We start from the raw sequence: 27,105 nt of genomic DNA on the forward strand, positions 1-27,105 counted from the left end.
ATATATATATATATATATAGCATTGCTGGATTTGAAAAAAAAAACATACCTGCAAATACGAGTCCATTAATCATTGTGGCCATTTTAGACAGTGATATTCAAGGAAAAACGATATCGTTTGATACGCTTAGATTTTCGCCTTAACATACGAGCAATAATAATGGAAGCTGGCAAAGAGATAAAATGATATCCTCAGGAAATGTTGATTGATTGTCTCTCACATTATGTGGTATATGTCCTCCCCTATTATGCCTTTTTTAATTTGGTGACAATGAAGAAGATCACATTCAATTTGAGGATAAATAACATATATGCGTGCATCAAAGGCTTTCTAGTGTAATGGAAAAATGTACAAGAAGGAAATTCTAAAATAGAAACATGCACTTTGTGTTATTCTTGAAGCTCACATGAGTGGCGCAGAGTGTCGTCGTTTCTATGCAAATGTGACAGATGAATAAAACTAGACAGATAAATAAAATGAGACAGATGAATAAAACTAGACAGATAAATAAAATGAGACAGATGAATAAAACTAGACAGATAAATAAAATGAGACAGATTAATAAAACTAGACAGATAAATAAAATGAGACAGATGAATAAAACGGATGTGACGCGAACAAGAAGACAAGTTGGAATGAAGCATGCTACGTACGTAGTTGTGTTTAATCAACTTGAAAGTGTGTCGAGTTGTGGAGGTGGAAGTTTTGAATAAAGAGGATTTTTTGGAGTTGGAAATTTTGGCAATAAAGTGTGAAGTTTTGAAGTTGGAAATTGTGACAAGAGAGTGTCAAGACTTTGAGTTGGAAGTTGTGACAACAGTGTGTCGAATTTATCCCAAAATTGGTTGTTTAACCAATTATGTTTGTGAATATGCCTGTCCGTCTTATTTGAAGAAGGTAATGCTTAAAGTCGCGTTAATCCAATAGGCTTTAAAAAAAAGTGCTTCGGGTAAGGTAAAAAATGTAAAAAAATATGACTTCACCAGCGATTTAGCACCGGACAGATTGCATGTACAATCTGCGCAGATGGTACATGTTAATCTGAACCCAAAGACTAAGGAACCAGTTGCCCTTTAATATTAAAGCAAACTTTACTTGTACTTACGGTAAATTTCAAGTACGTCAACCTTTCGTTTAATTAGCATTAATTATCGCGACTTTTTAGCAGCATTTGTTATGAAGTTTCTGATATTTTACAGCTCTAAGACCACATTAAACTGAAGCTAGTTTCTCTTAATTTTATTACACCCGGTTTTGAAATACGTTCGTAATGGTTCTTAATATCAGTCACCCTATTCGCATGCTTTATCAACCGCTTGAACTTAGGATAATTCATTCCTTTTATATGTGCATACAAATGGAAATGATGTAAGTGAAGTGGAATGAAGGGCATATACGTAGTGAATCGTAAATACTGATAATTTAATTATGAATGAAACCATTCGATAAAAGGCAGTAAACTTGGCGAAATGTGACTGTCACAATAATAGTAGATACATATTGACATTCTTCAAAATACTAAGGTATAGATAGGGAAACAGTCTGTAAGAATAGGGTTACACAAGATGTCTGTTCATGGAAATGAACTACTTGTACAGGAACATTAAAGCAAGCTACTGGAAAAGCAAATTAATTAAAATCACTTAACTAAATATGCCTGTCCGTCTATATTCTTATTTGTAGAAGGTTATGCTCAAATCGGGTTATTCCAATAGCCTTTAAAAAAGTGATCCTTTAAAATCACTAAACTAAATGTGCCTGTCCGTCTTTATTGTTATTTGTAGAAGGTTATGCTCAAGTCGGGTTAATAAAAAAAAGTGGTCCGGGTTAGATCAAACATTTAAAAATATAAATATCAAACGATTTGGAATAATACAGACAAGCAATAACTCTTTAATAATTTTGAAGAAAGTATACTGTCGTTGTACTTTGTCATATTGAGTGAGACTGTGAAAGGCAAGGGGAAAAATTATGGAAGCCACAAATTTAAAGATAACCTTCGGAACCTTACTAAGTACCCTACAACGATTAAAATGATTCATCTTTTCTAATTTTAAAATATTACCATAAAAAGAGTCCGATAGTAGGTTAAGTACTAGATAATAAAATCAAGTATCATGATTGTTTTCAAATTACTTTTCGTTAATGGTACTTCGTTTTACTGTTAACATTAAGGAATAGAAACGGATACATTAATCGCATTATAGAAAAAAACCAGATTAACGTGTTTGAGGGTTGTTTCTCGGCTACCAGTCCCCAACTATATGAAGAAATTGATCAAGGACAAAAAGGCTGATCATATTTTACCGCTTCTGATAATTACAAAATTGCTCACGATCGTACTAAAAGTATCAAAATTTAATGTTTAAGTAACTGCTGAAGTACAAGCGGCACAATACAAGTTTAATTACACAGTTATACTCGATCCTTTGGATTGAAAGTTAAACGCAAAGAAAACACATAATTCCAGCATTTTTTTAAAGGAAAATATATTTCCTCCGTATATTTAAGATAAAAAAAAAATTAGCACCATAGAATAAAATCAAGAATCGAATTCATCAACATTTCTTGAGGAATTAGAATTAATCTGTGTATGTTTAAAATAAAATACGTTAATATATGGAGAGAAATAGTGAGCAGAATTTCTTGCTGTGATAAAAAGTAGTTTATGTTGCAATTAATGAAGAACGTAATAGTAAAAAAACTAGTTCTTAAATTTAATAATAAATGGTAACCTTTAATATATATATATATATATATATATATATATATATATATGTATACAAACTGGGAGGTTCCATAAACTACAATATAGACAAGAGCGTCTGTATTCAATCTCTTATGAAGCTGCCATCTGCGAAGCTTTTATTATTAGATTATGGTATTTTCTATACTACTATCTAGTGTTAAACATTTTAAAGTATTTTCTGAATTGTAAATTCATAACTCTCCAGCAGTGAAACTTCTACCTGTGTCTGAGACTAAAGTAAGAAATCTGAAACCTATATTAAATTACCTTGCTTACAATTCTGAAAGCAAACTAGTATACCATCTAGAGTTTAAATGACGTAAAGACCATTTCACTGTGATAAAAACCCTACGACAAAATAAAAAAGTTGCGAAAATTAAACCAGATAAAATTCAATGGTGGTTGTAGTAAATCATGAGGAGTATGTCGATAAAATATTAGCCATATTGGATGACGCAATAAACATTTGAAATAGGGGGGGCTATCAAAACTTATGATACACTTGGTTGCTTAGAAACAAAATTCCAAAATCACTTCATAAATCGAGTGAAAAACGGAAAACTTCATTCAAGTATAACTCGGCTCCATCTGCCAAACTCATATTGTCTAAAGAACTCCATCTGCCAAACTCATACTGTCTACCGAACTACTCATGTCGGATATACCCTTTATACCCATTCTTCACATGGTAGGACACTCCTAACACCAGGTTGCAAAATGTATGTTTTAATATTTCACAACCATTAGTGGAGAATTGTACACACAGACCAGAACTAATAGCTTTATCGTAAAAGAGACCATATCTCAATTTTTCGGCTATGGATTTCCATAGACTGTTCACAGAAATTTTGAACTATACTGTTAATATTATAAAGAGGGACAGACCGCAATAAGAAGAAGCAAGACTAGAGAAGTTTGAAAATGATATTAGGCAAAGGCTAGAGTCGAACCAAGTTTACAAGTGTTAAAACATAAATGCTATGAATGCAGAACGATTTGGCATTGGTCTCGCAAATAGCTAAATATAATTTATATCCGACATAGTGCGATTGTCCATTCATTTTGAAATAACGGGAAATTAAATATGTTATTAAAAAATGACAATAACACAGTTGAAAATGTTAAGTAACAATAGGTTAAATGATAAAATTTAATTTACAGATTTATTTTGTTCATGAAAAGTGTTAGGTACATTTTGCAAAGAGAAAGAGTAACTTGAAACGTGAAAAAGTCACATTGTTTGAACGCACTTATGACGATATATAAAAAGAGATTCTCAATATATTGAGACAAGGTTCGAAGTTAGATAATCAGACAATCACAGCCAGAGTCACAAATGAGAGTCGGACAGCGACTTAGGCAAAGGCTAGAGTCGAACCACACACACATATATATATATATATATATATATATATATATATATATATATATATATATATATATATACAGTTAATAAAATATGTTAATAAAATATGTTATTAAACAGTTAATAAAATAATAATATATATATACATATACAATTAATAAAATATGTTAATAAAATATGTTAATAAACAGTTAATAAAATATGTTAAAAACAGTGTTTTTTAACATATTTTATTAACTGTTTGCTCATATTATAAGCTCTATTTCCTATTTGGTTTTATCGAGTTTTTATGTCTGGCTGAGATAATTTTATAAATATTAATTCTTTAATATTTATAATTTACTTTAATTTTACCATCTTTGATCATTTTGGTAAATTCAATTGTAATTTTCATTTTATGTATATATATATATATATATATATATATATATATATATATATAGTACTTTATAAAATATATATGGCGATTAAGCTACGCTGAATATTCCGCGTTTCATCCACTATAGGACTCTTCAGGCTTAAGCTTGAAGAGTCCTAGAGTGGATGAAACGCGGAATATTCAGTGTAGCTTAATCGCCATATATATTTTATAAATTTCTAACTAGCTCTACCTACGTATTGAGCAGTTTTGAAGTAAATACTTAAAGTTTACACATAAATCTATACTTTCGTATATTAATTTTATGTGAGTAAATTAAGTAGTTATATATATATATATATATATATATATATATATATATACATATATATATTGATTAATAGATAGATAGATATCATCATAATCATGACATAGTCCTTAATAATTCAAGATGACTAGTTAGGGTCTCGATGCTTTATTCTACGGTATTGTAGCATTCCACACTCAGTGTCGAATATTGCCCCACAAGTAGTGCACGGGTAGTACTCTCTGCCTTTCATTTTTTAAGGCTACTGCACCATCCATTTTTTCGTGTTCATATTCATTACCTTTAGGTGGCGCTTTATCACGTCTATGTAGCAGAGGTTTTGCCCACCACTCTTTCTGTACCAATTTCACATTCTCCATACAAAAGAATTTTGGGGATGCAATTTGTTTTTAATATTTTGTATAAGCTCGTTCCATTTAACTTTCATAATTTTTCTTAATTGACGCTATTGTATTGGGTGTAACCTCTTTATGTGGTCCCCGTACAATGTGTAGCTTCCTGCTTAACATAGTATAACAGATAATACCACTGCTTTATATATATATATATATATATATATATATATATATATATATATATATATATAATTAGTTAGGGTTTTTTGGAAAAAGAAACCCAGCAGAGTGCTCAATTAAAAGGAAATCCGAAAAATAAGAGCGTATTTGTATTTTATATTTTGTGTACTGAAACTTGTTAGATGAGACAAGTCATTGGTACTGTCGGTTTCAAGCCCGATAATAAGGGGCATTTACGATATCCATATGAATCTCTTTGAACATGAGTATTGGCTTAAAAGAGCTTGAAACCGACGGTACCAATTACTTTTCTCATCTAACAAGTTTCTGTACACAAAATATAAAATACAAATAAACAAATATATGTGTGTGTATGTATGTATGTGTGCTTATATATATACACACATATATACACGCACACGCACACATACACACACAAACACACACACGCACAAACACACACATACACAAATACACACACACACAAACACACACACATATATATATATATATTATATAAACATTTTCTTTTTAGTCTAATTCCGTAGATATATGTTACTACAGCGATCCATGCAATACAAAATAACCAATCATTAATTAATTAACTTAGACCTAGGATGCAAATCAAAATTTTTACTCAGAATAAACTTAATTACATTAACGCAAGTAAACTATATTTAAGTTTGCCTCTGTCTACCGTATTATCGGTAAACACTCGTCCCTCACTTTTTCTATCTCATTAAAGTACATTTATCGATCTACACAGACTTCCCACACTACTATCGTGGATGAGAACATCTTAATAAATTATTAACATTGTTCTTAACTTAGAACTAAGTGAGGGGCATTAATGAATATGTGTCTAAATTATTAAAACATGAATAAAGCTAGCTTAATTATTTATATGGAATCTAAATTTAGAACTAGGATTACACCCCCTTTCAACAGAGGAGAACATAGTAGAGTTAACTAGAATGCTTTTAATTGGAAAATAATTTTAAAATTAAAATTCAGAATTTAAACTAATCACATAAATAGGATAAAATGAAAGTCAACAGTAAATTAAAAAATAAGTCTTTTGAACACACTTAGGTTAATTTTAGAAATAAATAAGAAACCCAACAGATATTTGCATGGTAAACTTAACTTAATTCGCCTAAAATAAGTTAGGGATGATTAATTAATACCTAATATTAATTATTTTTGTCTACGTCAGGTTATTATATGAGTAACTTAACGTAAAAAAAAATGGAAAGCGATGGAAATATAACAAGCAGGGTAAACTCCCATACTACGTCGAAATAATCAACAAACCTTAAAGTTAAAATAAAACCTAACAATGAAAATAAAAAAAAATCATGAATTTAAAACACTAATATGTAATAAACTAACTTTTCTCCTTTACTTTCTAGAAAGATATTAAATCACAGACACTTTTATGAAATTACAAAAAAATAGTAAAACTTATATAATTGGATTTCCTAGCATAAACATTTGATACGAAGCGATTATGAATGGCGTACAATACAGTAGGGACGTAAAATCTCAAGTCGGTTTTTGGAGGGGTAGTCCAGTATTTAAAAAAAAGGAAAATTAAGAAAATGAAGTTATTAATAAATAGTTAAGAGAAAGATATATACTCGCCTGCATTAAAAGAACACAGAAAATGTATGAAAAGATAGATGGATCATCGATCAAATCATAGTTTAAAAAAGAGATACGAAAATAGGTCGATATATAAAAATTCAATAACAAACAGAAAACAGTGAAACCAAACCGTTATGTATGACATGTAGGTAGGTTCACCCGCATGGTTTCCTAATGCGGAATCAAAATGTATACCTTAAAAAGTGTTTTCATCGTCTTAAAGGAGCTGTTATTGAGCATATTTCTAAACGACATAATGTTTGGAATGTTCCAAATGATCACGAAATAATTGTAACGTATTATACAAATACACGGCCTTTGCTATCACTCCGATCTTTGTTGTCTTGATTTTGTGAAAATAATACACGACTGATAAATTTGAAACTTACAAATTAAGTCATTTTATCTAACATATGAAAAAGTAGCGAAATTTCATTTACCTGAACATGTTAAAATTCTGGGTTTAAAATATATATTTTAGATAATATGTATATTTCACCGCGGTTGCTTGATCTTTTTTTTTTAATTCAATTTTCACCCCAAACAAGGCACAGTGCCACTGTGAAGCAGGGGGCTACTATCAGGGACTTAATTAGCGGGGTCATTATGAAGGGAGATGAATAGAAAGATGTTTGTTGACATTACACTTGAACTTCTGCATATCGTTGCAGTTGGTAAAGCAGAATCCCGGAAGGGAGTTCCAAAGACCCGCAGTTCTGGGGAAGAAACTATTGGAGTAAAAGGCTTTCTTGCACCTAGGGATCTCCACTGTAAAGGGATGAGACTTAGTAGCTTGTCGGGTTTGTCGGGGGTAGTTACGTCGGGGAGGTACAAGTGTTTGCAGTTCGTCAGAGCATTCACCATTGAAGTATTTGTAGAACAGGCAGAGGGATGCAACATCTCGTCGATGGGACAGAGGCTGAAGCCTAGATGATAGTTCAGGACCTATCAGGTTGGCGACTCTCTTTTGAACCCTGTCCAGGAGCGAGAGACAAGAAGCAGATGCACCAGCCCAAATGTGACAACAGTACTCCATACATGGGCGAATGGTTGCCTTATAGAGGTATAGGATACTGTCAGGCGTAAGTAGTTTTCTAGCACGGTAGAGGGAGCCAACCTTCCTTGCAGCAGCCTTGGCAATGCTCTCAATGTATCTATTCCAGTTCATATTCCCTGTAAACGTTAGGCCGAGGAGTTTAAAAGAAGTGCTTTCAGGTAATGTGTTCTTGGCCATTGCTATTGGTGGTAGAGAAGGTTTCTTGTAGTTATTGAAGGAAACAAGCTTAGTCTTAGCAGCATTGAATGTGACCAACCATTTTTGTCCCCATTCCACTACGGATTGGAGGTCATCCTCTAGTCTTTATGCCATTTCCTTGGATATGTGTTCATTTGTTTTCCCCTCATATCTGTTATAGAGAGTGGTGTCATCGGCAAATATACCCATCTCCGAAACAATTTTATCAGGGAGGTCGTTTATGAATATCAGGAATAATAGAGGTCCAAGGATAGACCCCTGAGGTACTCCCGCATTTATGTCATATTGTTTGGATGTACGACCGGCGAGGACAACTGCGTTAGTTAATAGGCTGTGTGGCGTGTAAGCTCAGTTGGTAAAGTGCTCACCTCGCATGCAAAAGGCTCGGGTTTCAAATCCCGAATTTCTATGTTTTGAAACAGATGAGCCCATAATGAGGGCGAAACTCGATTATTAGCTTTCCGGCTTGTTGGCTGTAATGGCTCCTGTGAGTTGTGGTGTTGTCTGGCTGTGGAAATAATTATATATCCTCTCCCTTTCTGCATATATATATATATATATATATATATATATATATATATATATATGAGTGTGTGTGTGCGTGCGTACGTCTAACCGTTAAACTAGTTGACTGCTGCTAGATGAGCATGAGAAATTACATAGATTAAACATTGTTCAAACGCCTAATCTTATTTTGTTTACACAAAGAGCATTAGCGACTTATGTTATTTCGTTTCCTAATTTCATTAATCAAATATAGGGGCATATATATATATATATATATATATATATATATATATATATATATGGGTGGGTGTGTTTATATATATGTATATATGTTTATATATATATATATGGGAGTGGGTATTTGTGCGTTTGTGCGTATTCATATACATAGAAAATAATATATATATATATATATATATATATATATATATATACGCACATTTTATTTATTTATTACATGTTATCTACTCTACCTCATCAGGTAAACATTGTGGAAAACGGTTTACTGTGTGTTTCCGTTTGAACTGGCATAGATAGAGTTATCCAAGTCTAATCTAACATATTGATGAAAAGTTTGTAACACATAAATCTTTGTTCACGATTAAATTTCACAAACAGAACGAACAGCAAATCGAAAATTATGTCGAATCAGAGAGCAGCGTTAGAAAATAGGATAAGATGGGTAAATGTCTTAATAAAGCATGGACGGCATGCATTGATTTTGTTGGTAGATTTACATGTTTGACTTTTATGCACCGAAACTCCACACTGCTCGTTCAATGTATTAAATGTGTAAATGTGCATTCGTACTCATGTGCGTGCGTATGTGCGTGTAAATATGCAAGTGTGTTGGAATGCCGTTCATAAACGATTGGATATACATTTCTAATGATATCTTTTTATTTTCGGACGTATGAAGTAATTTGCGGATGAGGTTATTTATTATATAAATTTCATTTCTGTTTAAATGTATGTATGTATGTATTCTTGTATGTCTCGCTTAAACTTTTCTCAACGGAATTGTATCCCCACGAAATTTGTAGCGTTTGAAAGAACATGAATAACACTGGTCAACACATTTTTATTTTTTTTCTTTGGCAGACCATCTAGGAGTGTTTTCTGGGGGTTTGAAGGTCGCTGATTACGAATATAACATTGGTTTTGCCAGATTGGCTCTAGTTTAGAAGATACTGATAGCCCCCAAATAAGCCTAAACTGCTAAAATTCTCCCTGAAATACTTCAATATAGAAGCAGTAAATAATAATTTTCTGATATTATTGAGTCATTATAATGATTATGTATATATTGAAGTATTTCAGGGAGAATTTTTATATAATTATTTATATAGGGAGAATTTTTATATAATTATATACTGTAATTACTTAATAACATGTTCCATAAATATAGTTGCAGTATAAATTAAGCAGTAATTAAGAATTTTCTTTTTAATTCCACAGTTGAAAATGAGTTCCAGAGAGAAAATGAGTTCTTCTAGAAGATGTTGCAGATATGAACCGGATGTCTTTTGTTACATCTGTGGACAGTATATGATGCCACAACAAAAGGGGAATATTACAGACTTTGTCAAGAGGGCGTACAAAGCATACTTCGATATGATACTTGGTGACCAAGACAAGTCTTGGGCCCCACATATGGTGTGCAAAACCTGTGTAGAAAGTCTCCGCGGTTGGACCAACGGTAAGCTGAAGTTGAAGTTTGCTGTACCAATGGTGTGGAGAGAGCCCAACAATCATTTTGATGACTGCTACTTCTTTCTCAATGACATGACGGGGTTTAACAAGCACAAGAAAGCAAATTGGCAGTATCCGAGCCTGGATTCTGCTATCCGTCCTGTTGCGCACTCTGAGGATCTACTTGTGCCTGTTTTCACCAGTTTGCCTGAAATCGATGAAACCGAAGAGATTCCAGCTGATCTTTCAATATCATGTGATGATAGCTGTAGTGACTATGAAGAACCCTCAAATGGCCCTCAGCTTTTCAATCAATCTGAACTTAATGACCTAGTGCGAGACCTTTGTTTGTCGAAGGAGCAGTCTGAAGTTCTTGCATCATGACTCCAAGAGAAAAACATTCTTGATTCTGGCACAAAAGTAACATACTATAGGACAAGGGAAGGCAGCTTGCTTCGTTTCTTTTCTAAAGAAGACGACCTGGTCTTTTGTAATGACGTTTCTGCACTTCTTAACTGCATGGGGATCTCATCATATGACCCAGCAGATTGGCGTCTCTTCATAGATAGCTCGAAAGCAAGTCTAAAAATTGTACTTTTGCACAATGGCAATAAGTTTGCTCCTGTACCAATTGGCCATTCTACCAAGATGAAAGAAGAGTATGATGCTATCAAATTTGTTCTTGAAAAGCTGAATTACAACACTCATAAATGGCTGATTTGTGTGAACTTGAAAATGGTGAATTTTCTGCTTGGTCAGCAAAGTGGGTACACAAAGTATCTCTGCTTTCTTTGTTTGTGGGATAGCAGAGCAAGAATCCAGCACTGGAGAAGGGAGAACTGGCCAGAACGAGAAAGTCTCGAAGTCGGCACAGCCAACGTCATCAATGAGCCTTTGGTACCGAGGGATAGAATCATCTTCCCTCCATTGCACATAAAACTAGGGCTCATGAAGCAGTTTGTTAAGGCGTTGAACAAGGATGGGGATTGCTTCAAGTACATATGCAGGCAATTTCCAGGTCTTTCCATCGAAAAAGCTAAAGGTGGCATCTTCGATGGACCTCAGATTCGAACGCTCATGAGGGATTCTGACTTCACTAATCATATGAAAACGGTTGATTTAAATGCTTGGGTGTCCTTCACAGATGTAGTGACAAACTTTTTGGGAAATCACAAAGCTGACAATTACAAGCAATTGGTCCGTAAAATGCTTACTGCATACGGAAAACTAGGGGCAAATATGAGCATTAAAGTTCATTTCTTGTTTAGCCACCTCGACAGATTTCCTGGTAATCTTGGTGATTACAGTGAGGAGCAGGGAGAGAGATTCCATCAAGACATCAAAACAATGGAAGGGAGGTATCAAGGCAAATGGGATGAGCACATGATGGCAGACTACTGCTGGAACCTTTTGAGAGACTGCCCAAAAGTGGCTCACAAGCGAAAATCGTATAAACGTCAATTTTAGTTTTGTGAATAAAATATTGTTTTGTTTGTTCATTGTAACTAAGAATCTAGTGTATAATGCTTTGCATTAATTTATGATATATAACTGATTATGTAAATGTTTTTTTTCACTTGGAGAATTAAAATTCAGCAAATTTTTAGCAAATTTTTTGTATATCCTCGAAATCTATGAAAAGTGTTCAGTTATAGGATAAATGAAATGATGTTATGTCTAACTTAACTTGTTATATTGAGATTTTACACTGTCTTTGTGGTTTAAGATTATCATAAAAATCAATATCTGACATTTATGCACTATTTAGCCGTTTTTTGTACGTTTAGCTATGGTCGCGAATGGGTGATTTCAGACAAACGACCCCCTGTGATATCTCAAAAACTAGAGCCAATTTGAAAAAACTAATGTCATATTCGGATTCAGCGCCCTTGAAAACCCCAGAAACCAGTCTTACTTTGCCTGCCAAAAATATTGTGTTGACCTGTGTAATATATAAACATTAGCCAAATTGAGTAATTGTAAGTGTGTCAACTGGTCGTTTTTTGCTTTGTTTTTTTTTTTTTTTGCAAGGAAGTACCTTTTTAATTTTTTCAATAACGATCGGATTAGGTTGTGCATGCGTAGCTAGGAGATTACCAGATGTTAACTGACTTTGAAACTTAATTAAAGTCAACTTATTGTTCCGCCATTAATCATCAATCAATTACATCTAGATGAAAGTAAAATATTAAAAAAAAAACTCTTTTTAATTAATTTTTTATTGAAAAAAAAGAAATTCAGTCCCTACTTTATTTTATTATTTTAACATACGCGTAAATTAATCTAAAAAAAACTTGACTTTTTCTCAATTGTTTCATATAAAATGAAGTAATGCAAACGGATAGACATCGAAGCAACGTACGCTGTAAATTATTCAACATTACATATTGTGTCTCGTTCGCCTGGCTTCCGGCAGGACCCTTATTTAAATAACCATAGATTCTCACACCATCAGAAACGTTATATAGTTCATCATACCGTTAGATAATTCGACTTCTCTTTTTTTTAGGCGTTTGACATCGTCCCCCTGCCTCGTCATCCATGTTCATCTCAACTAGTGATTGAATGATTAAAATATTTTTCGATCTTAATGCACTTATCGATTCCGCATACAATACCTGATTCCAATACAATTAGAGATTCCGATTCTGTATAAATCCACAAATGTTTAACTAGAGTGTTGTTTTTTTTAAATTTTCTAATAATCCTAAAACACTCGCTAAATCTTTATTTTTTTTCATGTGTAAAAATACACGTTTGAGAGATAAGCTATAGATTTTAGTTTTACTAGTAGTGTCAAATTAATTAATATTAGTTATGTTATCATTATTATAGGCAGTAAAAAAATAGCTTTAAACAAAATCAAGTAAAAAAGGCAAGGATAGGAATCGTCATTGACATCGGAATATACGCACATATATTTCCGATGTCAATACACATATAAGCTCCGATTTTTCGATTTTCGATCCCGATTAATAGTTCTAACACTACTCTCAACCTTGGGGACTATTCAGTTTTACAGATCTAGAAGAAGAGGGAGACGGGAATGTTGAAGTGGCGATTAGTGATGCTATAGTGAGTGGACCTGGGAGCTTCCCGGTGCTGTTAACAAATAATTCCTTGCAGAATTCAAAAGATAGGGACCTGGGATAGAGAGGAGATAAGGAATTGGCGTAAATCACCCAGAATAAAGACAGAGGAAGTGATAGCCCAACTTGAGTACCAAATTGCAATCGAGATATTATCGCGATTGAGAATTGGGATGCACAGACACAGTGACGATGAAGATTGATACAGGAGATCAACGATTCATAAAAGAATAATTGTAGAGAAAGCAGTGTCTGAGATGTTGGAGGCGGAAATAATTGAACACTCCACCTCGCCGTGGAGTTTCCCCATGGTGATCGTGGAGAAGAAAGACGGGGGGCATAGATTTTGTGTGGATTTCCGGAAGCTGAATGTCATTACCAAACCCTTAGAGGTGCCTTTGCCCCTAATAGATGGCATACTGGCTTTGTCGGGTAAAGCGAGATGCTTTACAACCCTGGACTTGAGATCAGGTTACTGACAGGTAACTCTCGATAAGGAGGATCAAGAGAAAGCGGCGTTTGCATGTCATGCAGACGTGTTTAATTTTAGAGTTATGTCTTTTGGCCTCTGTAATGCACCAGCGGTCTTCTCACAATTGATTTCGATAGTTTTACTGGGGTTGGAGAGGTTTGCGATGGCATACTTGGACGATATTGTAATCTTCTCACGAACGCCTGAGGAGCACTTTTCACGTTTGACGGAGGTTGCGCCAACACCAACTTAAAATAAAGTTGCCCAAATACCAGTTTCTTAAGAAGGAGACCAAGTATTTGGGGTTTGTGATCGATGAGGCTGGAATAAGACCGGACGTAGACAAGGTGGAGGTTATCAGGTCTTTACCTGAGTCGAAAACCGTGCGCCAAGTGCGAGGGTTCATTGGAATGATCGGCTATTATCGCCGATTTATACCTGCATCTAGCCGACTGGCAGCTCCCATATTAGCGTTAACAAAATAGCACACCCGTTATAAGTAACCCCAGAATGCCAGAGGGCTTTTGATGTCCAGCAGGAGCAGTTGACTGCTATACTGTTGTTGGCGTATCCAGATCTAAGTAAGCCGAGAGTTCTGGATACAGATGCGAGTGATACGTGTATAGGGGCGGTGCTGACCCAACCATGCCCTGAGAAGGAAGGCCCCGTGCCTGGCATACCAGAGGAAATTCCGATATATTTCCTGTCACATAAGTTATCCGAAACCCAACAGAGGTGGCCAGTGATTGAGAAAGAAGCTTTCGCGATTGTATATGCGGTACAAAAGCTAAATTATTATTTGAGTGGGTCTGAATTTGTGGTAAAAACTGACCACAAACCGTTGAAATATTTATTTGAGGCAGATTAGACGAACAAGAAGGTCCAACAGTTGGCACTCAAGCTGTCTGGCTATCTGTGCCGAATTGAATACTTACAAGGTAAAGAGAATAACTGTGCGGACCTCCTGTTCCGGATTCCAGAGCAGCTGGAATCCGAAGCCATCCGATTAGAACCGGAAGTGGATGATAGGGATTTTCAAGTGGGAGTGATTAATCCCCACTCCATAAAGGAAAGACCTGACCGGAGTGACACAGGTGTAGCTGGAGCTGAGCCTATAGTCGACCCACATTGGCTCGAAATAATTAAGGCTGGTCAAGAAGATAAGGAATTAGCAGGATTGAGCGCTATAGTGAAGGAGGGTCGAACCCAAAAATACACGCTCCACCACGATAGGCTGTATTATATTGCCGGTCGAGACGGAGAAATGAGATTAAAGATGGTGGTACCAGCCCGCCTACGGAGAGATGTCCTGAATCAAGCCCATGAGAAGGTGGAGCAGTTAGGAACCGAGAAGACGCATCAGTTGATATTTAGAAATTATTATTGGCCGGGACTAGTCAATGATGTTGTAGAATGGGTAAATAGATGTGTAACATGTCAGACTCACAGTAAATACCACCCGCTTGCTCCACTGGCAGAGACAGATGTCCCGCAGTATCCCTTCCAGAAAGTGAGTTTGGACATTTCCGGACCCTACCCCTTGACAGAGCCTGGTAGTCAATATATCGTGAGCATAGTGGACTGGCTTACTAACTGGACAGAGGCTTATACCGTGCCAGATAAGACAACCCAGTCAGTGGCCGGTGTAATCCTAGGTGAGATTTATCCGAGGTATGGGCCCTCAGAACAATTAGTTACCGACAATGGCACAGAGAATGTGAATAGGATTATGAAGGAGGTACTCGACGAGCTTGGTATCCAGCATGTGTTGACTTCTCCTTATCGCCCCTAGAGTAACTCCAAGGTCGAGCGCTTCCACAAGACGCTGGTGGATATCCTGGGTAAGTTTGTGACTGATAATCCGGCGGAATGGGATCGGTTCCTCACACAAGCCTGAATGAAACATCGGAATTCTCACCGTTTGAATACGTGTTTGGAAGGGATATCTTGCTCTCGATTGATAATCTTTTAAGACCACGTAGGAAGTATTTTGGGGAGGAGCATCACCAATTATTGTTGCAACAGCAAAATCAGAGATTTGTCCAGGCAAGGAACCGTATTAAGTGAGCACAGAAGAAGCGTACGCTTGAGTGAACAAGGATGGAAGGGAAGTGGAATTCAAGGTAGGAGACCCTCTGTATTATAAGGTACAAACTCGAGAAGTGAAGCTGGATAAACGTTGGACTCCTTATTATGAAATAGTAGAGCAGACTGCCCCTCTTTCATTTATAATCTGGGACCAGATTGCTGGGAAAATAAAAAGGGTATACGCCAATGATCTGAAGTTGGCAGAATTGGAATATGATGTCAGACTCGTTCCGCGGAGATCGGGGAGACGCCCACGTAAGACCACCTTGGTTGCACCCCAGGAAATTGAAACCTCCGACGAGGAGGGAGATCCGTTCAACTCGACGTAGATGTAATGAGAACGCAAATCGGATTAATAAAACGGCGATGCCAGACCCCAGGGGATTTCAAGAGGCAGGAAATCGGCGCCAATCTGGGCGGAATACCGAACTAAAGACTACGAAGGACGTTGTCGTTGGAGACGACCCTGGAGAGGGGTCGAATGCGGGCAGTGAAATTCTGTCGGAGGATTCGAGTGGAACGTGGGAGGAAGAAGACCTAATCCCTCTATCCGTATTGAAGGAACGGTTGACACTGAGACGGAGGGGGGCCCAGGAAACACCTCTGAAAGACAGATTAAGGAGAGCGACTGCCAGAAGGGAAGAGAACTGTTGACATCCTATTTTGAAATTGTGTCAGATCAACTTCATTTTTAATTTTGGAATGGGAAGCAGTCCTCCTAATGGGAAATTACAATATCAAATTTATATGAGTTGATCTAGTATTAAAAAATGGGGGGGTTATTAATTGTACCTAGATTGGGGAAATTGAAAGTAATCCATTAACAGAGGTTGTGGAGATATTAATTTAAGAATTGATTTGGGTTTTCTTGAAAAGTTAACTGATTGTTCTTCTCCTTCTCTCTTTCTTTTTCTCTTCTCTTCCTCCTGAAGCGGAAAGATATATTTTTTTCATATGAAATGGATGGGCAAAATTAGACTTTTGGGAATTTTGAGAGTTGAAATGATTTTTTTTTTTTAAAGATTTTTTTTTGGTTACCTCAGTTTGGAAGGATTTTTTATTAAACTGAGCAAATGTTAGTTGAGTCCGGTTGGGAATAGTTAGAAGCATTCATTCCGGCGATTAAATTGACTTTTGGAAGAATTAAGATTTTGCCTCAATCAGGCAGGATTTCTATTTGCGAAATAAGGGTCAAAGAGGCCGCAAGACTGAATGAAAATAATTGGAAATAATTATTAACATCACTGAGTGAAGTGTGGTACACTCAATTGTGCGCGAAAAGTGACTTATTATTTTTTAGATGGATTTTTCCCTTGCGAGTAACTCAGGTGCGTGATATTCGCACCTGGAGATATTAATTAGAAAAATAGAAAAGTAAATATGGCGGGGAGGGGTGCATGTGCCGTTTTAATAATCGTCAGGTGGCCCTCGGTTTTGGATCCGGCCGGGAGTGACCTGATACCGATGGCAGTGCCTCCGCCCGGCATAGCCCTTGTAGTCATTTATAGGTGTTGTGAACGGGAATGGGGGGGAGAGAAACAGGTGTACTATGAAGATTTGTATGCAACGCTTAGTAAGGTGTGTTGCTGCTAATGGTTGTTTGGTGCATGAATGGAAGAAGGAGGGAGGCGGTGAGCATCTCGAGGCTGATTGCACGGATGGCGGGAGAGATCCTGATTCGAGACCGCCTGTGGTTCTGGAAGATGCGGCTGCTGGTGCTGACGAAAACGAGTGCAACCCAAGAACCTCCCTGATGCTGAAATCCGAAGGAACTGAAAACGATTTGAAGATCTTTCCTTTTTTCATTTCTTTTTTCTTTGATTTACCCAAAATTCTTGCAGGGCGCTGAAAAAAGTCCCAACGATACCTTGAATGACCGTCTATTGAGGTGAGAAGAATCCTCAGTGAAAGAAAAATCTTACATGATGCTTATAAAGAAGACTTGAACTGTGAATTAAAAGGTGAAGGTTCAACTATAACTGCTTAAGGTGAGAAGATTCCCGTAGCTCAATAAAAAGCGGGTCCATTGAGGACCCTGATTAGGGCTGCATACCCTGTATTACGAGACATCTTTTTTTACACAGTGGTCACCACATATACAAGGCCCGGAAGCCACTCAGAGATAAGGGTTATTGCAAGTACATTACTTTAGTGTGGAGATTTGATGAAGTGTTTACTTAAGGGGTTGCTCATTAGGAATTGGTTAACGTTGGACTTGAAGACATCCAAGTTGTAGTCAGGTGGGAAGCAGGCAGACAGAACAGAGTTCCACAGGCGTGCAGTTCTAAGAAAGAAGTTTTGTTCATGGAATCCACGTTTTGATTAAGGCACAGATAAGGAGTGGGTGAAATTTTTCACAGTGGATTCAGCTAGACGGGTGCCTTTCGTGAAAGATTGGCAAGGGGGACCAGAGATTGGAGTTCAGACGAGCACCTGCAATGGAAATAAATGACTGTGCTGTTGATAGCAGCGAAGTGAAAAGAAGACAAAAACTTTGAAAAAACATTTTTAAATTGTTACTATGACACTGTAGAAAAAATGAACTATGATAAAATTGTTGAAAATAAATTGGAAACAGGGAATAACTCTTATAAAGCCTTGAAAAAATGTCGAGTAATGTTATTTGAAAAAAGGGACACAACTCTTAAACAAGGGAAGTAACTCTTACGAGTAATTGATGAACTTAATGCATTTTATGGAGTGACAATTTTTTAAATTATGATTATCTTATCTTTGAATTATTAATGTGAATTGAAAAAATATATATATAACCAAGGAAAAAATTGCATGTGAAAAAAAAGAAACTGTATTATCCCTGACGAACTTTGAACTTTTTACATTTTTGATTATTTTACTTTGAACTTTTACATTTTTGATGATTTTACGAACATTTTGGATTTAACTTTCTGATGAACTTTTGAATAGAAAAGTGGATATGGGACTGTGTATATGTTATCTTGTTTACGGATAATTTGAGGAAGGAGAGAGGGTTATGTGGAAAAAATCTGACGGCGAACTGTAAAAAGGGATGGAGTGGTGTGTTAAGGAATTAGACTCAATTGGTTCTACGAAGCAATATAGTCTAATGGGGGCGAATGTAACGTAATCCCCCATTGAGGACGTTTAGAACTACGCTGAGAAAGCTTTTTGACCGATCCCAGGTAACGGCAGGTGCCTCGGGAATTTAGGGTGGATAAATATAGATATATTTTAATTCATTCTCAAAATGGATATATTAGTTTTGTGGTTGGAAAACCTGAGACCTGTTGTTATTGGGGAAAAACTCAACAACCGAAAATGCGGGGATGTTAGACGAATATATTGTACTGGCTGAATAGTGGCTGATGACCTCGAGGTTATGGGATTTTTAGTCTTGGATAGGGTTTCAGATCGTTGGGGCTTAGCGTAATTTGATTGGCTGGGGAGACTTCCACCCCACCCACATAGGCTCGATACGCTCTAAAATTAAGCAGATTGCTTGTTGAATTCGGGGAGAACAGATCGTATAAACCCGACGTTCCCTGGGGAAGTGACCCCTCCACATTCCTCATCCAACCGTCTGTTGCTATCTGTGAAGAGATTTGAGACTTTGGAAAAAAACTTACAAAAGCTGAATGAGATTGGTAAAAATAGTTGTACATAATTTTGCAAAATTAAGCTTCTGTAGATAGAATACATGAGTTTGTCTTTCTTCCTGCCTGCTGCTTCGATATTCGCTTTCAGCATACCAGATTTCATGTAACAACCTCAGCGAAGACTACACGAGCCGAGATTTCTAGATAAAGAGGGACCCTTAACCACCTTCTCACGTGAGGGGTTACACAATGTCATTGTTGTAAAATTACAGACTAGCAAATTAATCGCTACACCAGTACCAAAATACGTAACAAAAGTTGCTAGTCTGAAAATAGGTGACACAATATGCTAGTTTGAAAAAAGGAACAAACGTTGCTAGTCAGAAAATAGGATACAAAAGTTGTAAGTCATAAGTAAGGATACTAAAGTTGCTAAGCTGAATATAGTTAGCAAAAGTTATTAGTCTAAAAATTGATAACATATGTTGGTAGTTTAAAAATAGGTAACAAAACTTGCTAGTCTTAAAATAGGTAACAAAAGTTACAAGTTTGAAAATATCTAACAAAATTTGCCAGTTTTAAAATAGGTATTAAAAGTTGCTAGTCTGAAAATAGGTAACAAAAGTTTATTCGTTAACTCTGTGACATCTCCAGCATTGGATGGCGTTTGAAATTTATAATTTTCAGTGTGAAACTACGTGCCTGTAATCGGCGCCAATTCATATTTACGTTTAACTAATTAACTTCTGTGAATATGTTCCGCCTCCGCCAATCGTCTTAATCACTATAATAGATATCACTGGAACCATCGAGTGCGATCTAAATTGTGTGTGGCACGATCGAATCAAGTCCTATCATGATTAAAACTCTACTAACTGATCATCTTGCTCGCGCACTGTAATGCCCATTATAACAATGGCGCCTTTAAGCGGAAATATCTCGATAAATCGCGTGTGCATTTTTCCCCCTTTTTTATCGTCATCGCATTCTATCATCACGTTATGCAGACAATTCAACATGTTCTTTTGCCAACTCATCAATCAAAAATACAAGAATCCAACTAATTATGAAAAGAAACGGAAATAATATTTTATACTACTAGTTTTAAAGTCGTTAATATATATTATGTTCTTATGATTTTTAGACGACGATTGATTATTCGTATTACTAACATTATATTGTTCTCATCTTGAGTCTAATTTCTACATCGTTACGGTCAATGTAACGTCTGAACTACTCCACGCGTATCTTTCAGGTCGAACTTAAAAATCTACATAGAATTCGAAAGGAAACCGTCCACAGAGAAGTGTCAGGATCTAGTTTCCTCAGTCTTGATTGTGTCGAAGTTCTAAGCAATTTACAATTGTATTTTAAGTATTGCTTATACTGAGGATTGAACCTTAAACTTACAACTAAATATCACCAAGTACTTTATCTACCACTACATGGCCTTGTGAATAATTCCAGTGCAAATTCCAGGTACCTTGTTTTTAGACGTACATGCTTTCTACAACCACAAGCCCTCACTATTTTACTACATTTTATTATTATGATTATATAGATCTTTACGAATTATTACTACACATTTATATTATATATTTTCTTTCTTTATTATCTTGATGATTGAGTCTATGATCTCTTAAAAATATTCACAAGATGCGATTGTACGGCCAATTTAGAATTTACAAATCCAGTAATTGAAACGTGAAGGAGTGAATATAGTGGATTACAAAAACATGTTTCATGCATATAATAAAGTTGGTTTCGGATACTTATGAGGAGTATTGATATTTTTATTGCATTTTTTCAGTAGTTCCGATTATTCTTACCAATGTGCTGGTCATGTCTATCGATATATCCTCTTAGTTGTTTCACTAGAGTCTTAACAAACTCGGCAATATTTCTGTTGACCTGACATCTGTGATGAATGTTAAACATTAAATCCACAAAAGATACTGCTATTGTTCATTATATCCTGATCTGATATAATTGCCTTATGTATTTTTCGGTAAAATTCTCAGTATCGCTCGTAATGTGCATTTAACCATGAAATTTCAGGATATTCTCACTTGACACAAATAAGTTATAGTACGTTTTTTTTTCTGCAAAACGTTTCTCAAGTTCGAAAGGACGTACACTAAGGAGTTCACATGTGAAATCCAATGAAACGTCGTGATTATATTCTCGAAGATTTCCAAGGGGTTAAAAACGATAGCATTAATGCAAAACATTAACTTGTTTCTTAAATACTAATTCCGTGTTAAGAGTACTGATACACTTACAGACTACAAGGCCAGTTATATTCCACTATACATTTATATTGTTGTAAATTCATCAATGTAACCATTTAGTACAGTTTGGTTTAAATATTGAATTACTTTGATTTATCAATGAACGAAAAATAGTGTAGTTATAAGGATAACCATAGACACATTACTAAATGTTTATAATTAATTAGATTGTTGTGTATCTCTAAGAGTAGTCAAATGGGTATTTTCATGAGTATTCAAATATCCATTAACAATTGACAGTTTTCATTTCATTGAGCAACAAGGTTTTTTTTTTATAAGTAAAATATTTATATTCTAATAAATGCGTTTATATAATGAATAAAGATAGCAAATGTATCCGAGTGGTAGGAAAACACCAAGCGAATGCGTGACAACATATGAGTTTGATAGTTAGATGACCAGCATCGCAAAAATATAAAAGGGCACACGATAACATGAATCCCATGCAAGAGAATGATAAATCCCTACGAGGTTGAAACGCTGAATGATTTGTTTTGCTCAACTTTATTTGGACACACATATACTTTATAATATCTTAATATCTTTATATTTATAACATAAAAGAACTGGAATTGTAGCAATTAACGTCAAGGTGTAGTACTACCTGAAACACACTCGGTACGGAAATGGTAAATCTCTCTCTCTCTCTCTCTCTCTCTCTCTCTCTATATATATATATATATATATATATATATATATATATATATTTATATATATATATGTATATATATACAAATAGATGCATATATATATATATATATATATATATATATATATATACATTTTGAAATGGTTTGCATATAGTGTCTCCCACAACACACATTTTCCAATCATTTTTCCACCGTAAAAAGCTATTAATACTTTTCCGCTTCTGATCCATAGCCAGTAGGTTGTTTAATTTATCTTTTTGCTATAGCATCACTGTTCTGGTGTTGGTTGGAGTGTGTCAAGCTCGAACCTCTGAAAAAATAGCGTCGATCAGATTTTTTTCTGCTGTTATATTTTAGCTAGTGTCATCTTGGTGAAGTTTTTTAGCTCGTTTCGTGACGTTTATATGTGTCTGTAATATTGTATGATACACAATATCGCCAATACTTTTACTGATCGTATCAAATCCACTAATTAAATGATTTTAAACCTTTTGCAAAAAAAAAAAAAAAAAAAAACTTTTTCTCCGGGAACAAAACGTCGTTTGGCTATATATGTTTTTCTATTCAATTTTGCTTATTTCGAAGATACTTCCGCCGGAGTAATTCGGTGTAATTCTACTTACTTGCAAAAATTGTTGGAAAGCCTTTTCCGTTTATAAAGCCTCTATTTTAGTGAACTTTCCAGAGGGCCTACAATTCTCTCTACTTGCTTGTTCGACCAAAGGAGATTTTGAGGGGTAGTGATATGCTAAATTTAAAATATTACAAAGCGCTTTTAACTCTGCAGACGTGAACTGAGATCAGTTATCAAGCAATATATAGTCTATCACAACAAAATGGACACATAGTTCGTTTTCTAAAATAATGGTTGCTTTTGTGTTACGTCTCCTACGTGATTTTGTGTTACGTCTCAGGTCAAAAAATTTAGCTATCAACGGCAATAAAATAGTATTCGATGGGATCCGTAATATCAGTGTGGATTCTTGATCACAGTTGGTTAGAATTTGGTTCAAGGTTGAACTCGATAAGCACTGTTTTTACCGAACTATTCTAAGAGTTAATCATCTCCGTGATATGCATTATCCATATTCGACTGATATACGTTCATTTTCATTAAACTTTTATTTACTCTTATTCTCAGTTGTCTCGTGTGGAAACCGCAAAGAATTATTTTAGGAAGGGTTTTAAGAACTACTATAATTTCACTAGATTACAGCATGTCAACGCACAATGAGAGTACTCGGTAGAAATCTTCCTTTTATGCAAAAAAATGAAATCGTCTTTTGAAGCTTTTCATTTGATTTCTAGTAATGTCATCGGCATCTGTCTAACAGTTCTCGATATCATTATTTTGATAGCGCAGTCGCTATTATAAATCTCCCTTCATTCCCTTTACCTAAGTATAAATCTTAATAGGCATATATGGATGACCAATTTATTTCTATGAAATTAATTTCAGTTAAAAATTTAAATGTAACAGAAATGATACCCCTTCTTAGTAATATGTTTGTAGTGTATACCGGAAATCTTCCGGTATACACTACAAACATATATACTTTATATTTATAAACATATATACTTTATATTTATAAACATATATACTTTATATTTATAAACATATATACTGTATATTTATAAACATATACTTTTTCCTATCTTAAATTCGTATTTGAAAGCACAGATTAGGTTTTCAGTGTGAGGGCTTTGCCATGTAAGTGACTTTAAAAATTAGATATGGTCCCTATAGCTTCGGTTTTAATGTTTGAATATTTTCTGTCGGCGGGAAACAGCGTTCAGAAACATGTGCGATTCGTTTGTTCGTGCCGTTGAGTATTTTGTTTAATATACAGGCCCTAATGCCGTAGAAACTAGCGTCGTTAATTACGATTATATCCAATACTTTGACTACAAAACTTATATTCTTGGATTCTTCATTATCGTTTACATTTGCTGTTAAAATAATAAATGAATTAATAAAATAAATATTAAGCGTAAAGGTAAAATTATGTTTTCTAGATAATAACGACTAAAGTTCGGTTTTCATTTCAGGAATATTTTTTGGGTGGAAACATTTTAGATTTCACCGGCGCAAAACAAGTTCGGTATTGATATTGAAACTTAACGTGTGTTTATTTAATTTGAAAACATTACGATTTAGGCTGAATTATTTCGAAAGGAAAAACGACAAAGTCTTGTTTAAAATATATATTATATTTCTAGTGTCTACACTGAATATAAACATATTTGTTTTATCGTTTTTAATTTGTTTTTCTATTAGGTTGGTGCAAAAATAATGACATTTTTTTACGTTTAAACGAACCTAGAAAACATTATTTTTGAACCAACCTAATATTTCACATCAAATTCTATTTGAATTTTTTTATTAAAATATGCTAATACTCCAGTTTATATCAAAACAATAAAAAAATAGTCCATACAATTTTATTCTACACATTTTTTACGAAACATAACCACATACATTTTTAAGTTTTCTACTTAATAAAAAATACTTTGCAGAAAATTAGTGTGAACTTTTAATATATTTTATTTTTAGGGAGTAATTGTTTTTAAGCGGTGTTTTTCTTCTAAAATTATAGTTTTAAAATCAGATAACCCACAGAGATTAGTACGAGTAAATAAGGAAACTCCCTTAAAAGGTAGTCGTTATTTGTGCATCTATGTTATTGTGCTAAAATAACTTTGTTATTTAGAAAGCCATTCTTTATATGGTAGGGAGGTTGTATTGTAATTATTCTGTACTTTCACCTAAAAATTTAATAAACAAAAATTTCATGAAAATTAAATTTAACTTGAAAATACTATTAAAAATAGCATAGTAACATAGATGCTCAAGCACTGGTTTTTCAAATTATACACACTAAGCATTCGTTTAAAATTGAATCTATTTATGGATAAATTCATGTTATCGAAGGAGGAGCTAAAATCTGCTAACTGTATAGACTAAACACTACTATGCCTCTGATTTGGCTTGGTCCTCTCTCTTCCATACATATAATTCAACTCTACAAAGTTTTTCATTATTTCTTATCACTAGCACTTATGTTTTATGTATGAAATTGAAAGATAGCCTAATACAGTTTCCTTCAGTTATAATCCATTTATTTATTTTACTTTTCAGGTTAGAATGTCAGTAAAAGCACGGCGTTCAGTTTTAATCCGTGGTTCACAAAATTTGCTAGTCCACCTTGTAATTTGGATAAAACAACACCTCAACTTCACGACAAGTAATTCATTTAGTCATTTCCTCGAAAACAGTTATCCCCACTAAAAAATAGTGAGATTTCAAAGTTAATTGCCAAGGAAATAATTAGCATTCGGCGAGCAGTCATTCCACAATTGTTCTTGTTAAGGTAACACTATATATATATATATATATATATATATATATATATATATATATATATATATATATATATATCAATATATATTGCTATAAGAGGGCCAAACAGATCGACAGGAAATCTCTTGTAGCAATCAAAGTGAAAAGAATGAGGGAACAGTTAGACAGACTGTTTGATATATCTTCTTGTAGCTGAAAACCTTCTGTCTATAGATGTGACGACTTTGCAGTAAAGTGCAAGACAGAAAATTGTCAAAGACGGCACATAATCTGCACTTGACATACTAACAAGAAGGTAAAATTAATTCTATAAATTTACTTGCAATTGTGTTCATTTTGTGTGGAAAATAAAATAATATATTGGTATTTATAATGTAATCTAGCTCTATTATTAAACATGCACATTTTTTAATTTTCAGGTTCCACTATAAGGACTGCAATTAACAGCAATTTTTAAATTAATTGATGGAACAACAAAATGCCTAACATTTACTAGTCATTTGAGGAAATTTGTATCAATAATTATCAAGATGTACCTCAAGTAGAATTCTAAAAAAATTAGTGTCCCTTCCGATCATCATTATCTGACAGCAGAAGAAACAAATAATTTAAGTGTGAAGATCAGAGACTACTTTTTGAGTATGCTGTTTGCATGTCTTGTGGAGAAGTAAAGTTAGAAAATTGGGCCCTTGAATCAAGAAAGATGGCTAACATAAACAAAAATTGATGTGATTATGGGCTACAGTTGTCTATCATCAAACACTATGATAAATTAAACATTTTGGTCAAATTTATCATCCAAGTGTATGCAGTTAGTTGGTTTGAGATGAGACTCGACAATATTTTTTTAAACCAACAACAGTATATTTTAATATGATTCAGAGAACAACACAGTTAACTGAAATCCAAATTCCTGTTTTAAACTCTTCAAAATATAGTGCCTTTGCACTACTTCCGGAAAATATAATATCGATGATAAACTTAGATGAATTGAATGTGAGAGAAGAGGGTATTTAAAGAATTTTGTCCATTAAGTAAATACATATTTATCCATTAAATGTTATTAGTTTTCTTAATTTACCCAAACAATAGTAAGTTTTATTTATATTACATCGTCAAAATATAAAAAAATAGGTGTTTTCAAATAATTGTTTTGTATTT

The 27,105-nt window shown here is 34.5% G+C and overlaps 1 protein-coding gene across 2 annotated transcripts in view; it reads left to right on the forward strand.

Moving 5' to 3' along the window:
• Positions 1-25,950, forward strand: part of LOC145283573 (equilibrative nucleoside transporter 1-like) — a 234,456-nt gene extending 208,506 nt beyond the window's left edge. For both annotated transcript variants that reach the window (XM_080132491.1, XM_080132492.1), the window contains one exon: positions 25,723-25,950. In XM_080132491.1, coding sequence (XP_079988617.1) covers positions 25,723-25,727 — 5 coding nt within the window. In that variant the 3' untranslated portion in view covers positions 25,728-25,950. The remainder of the gene's footprint in view (positions 1-25,722) is intronic.
• The last annotated feature ends 1,155 nt before the right edge of the window (positions 25,951-27,105 follow it).

Source organism: Euprymna scolopes, chromosome 8, assembly GCF_053919585.1.
Source record: "Euprymna scolopes isolate OS-2025 chromosome 8, ASM5391958v1, whole genome shotgun sequence".
NCBI lineage: Eukaryota > Metazoa > Mollusca > Cephalopoda > Sepiida > Sepiolidae > Euprymna > Euprymna scolopes.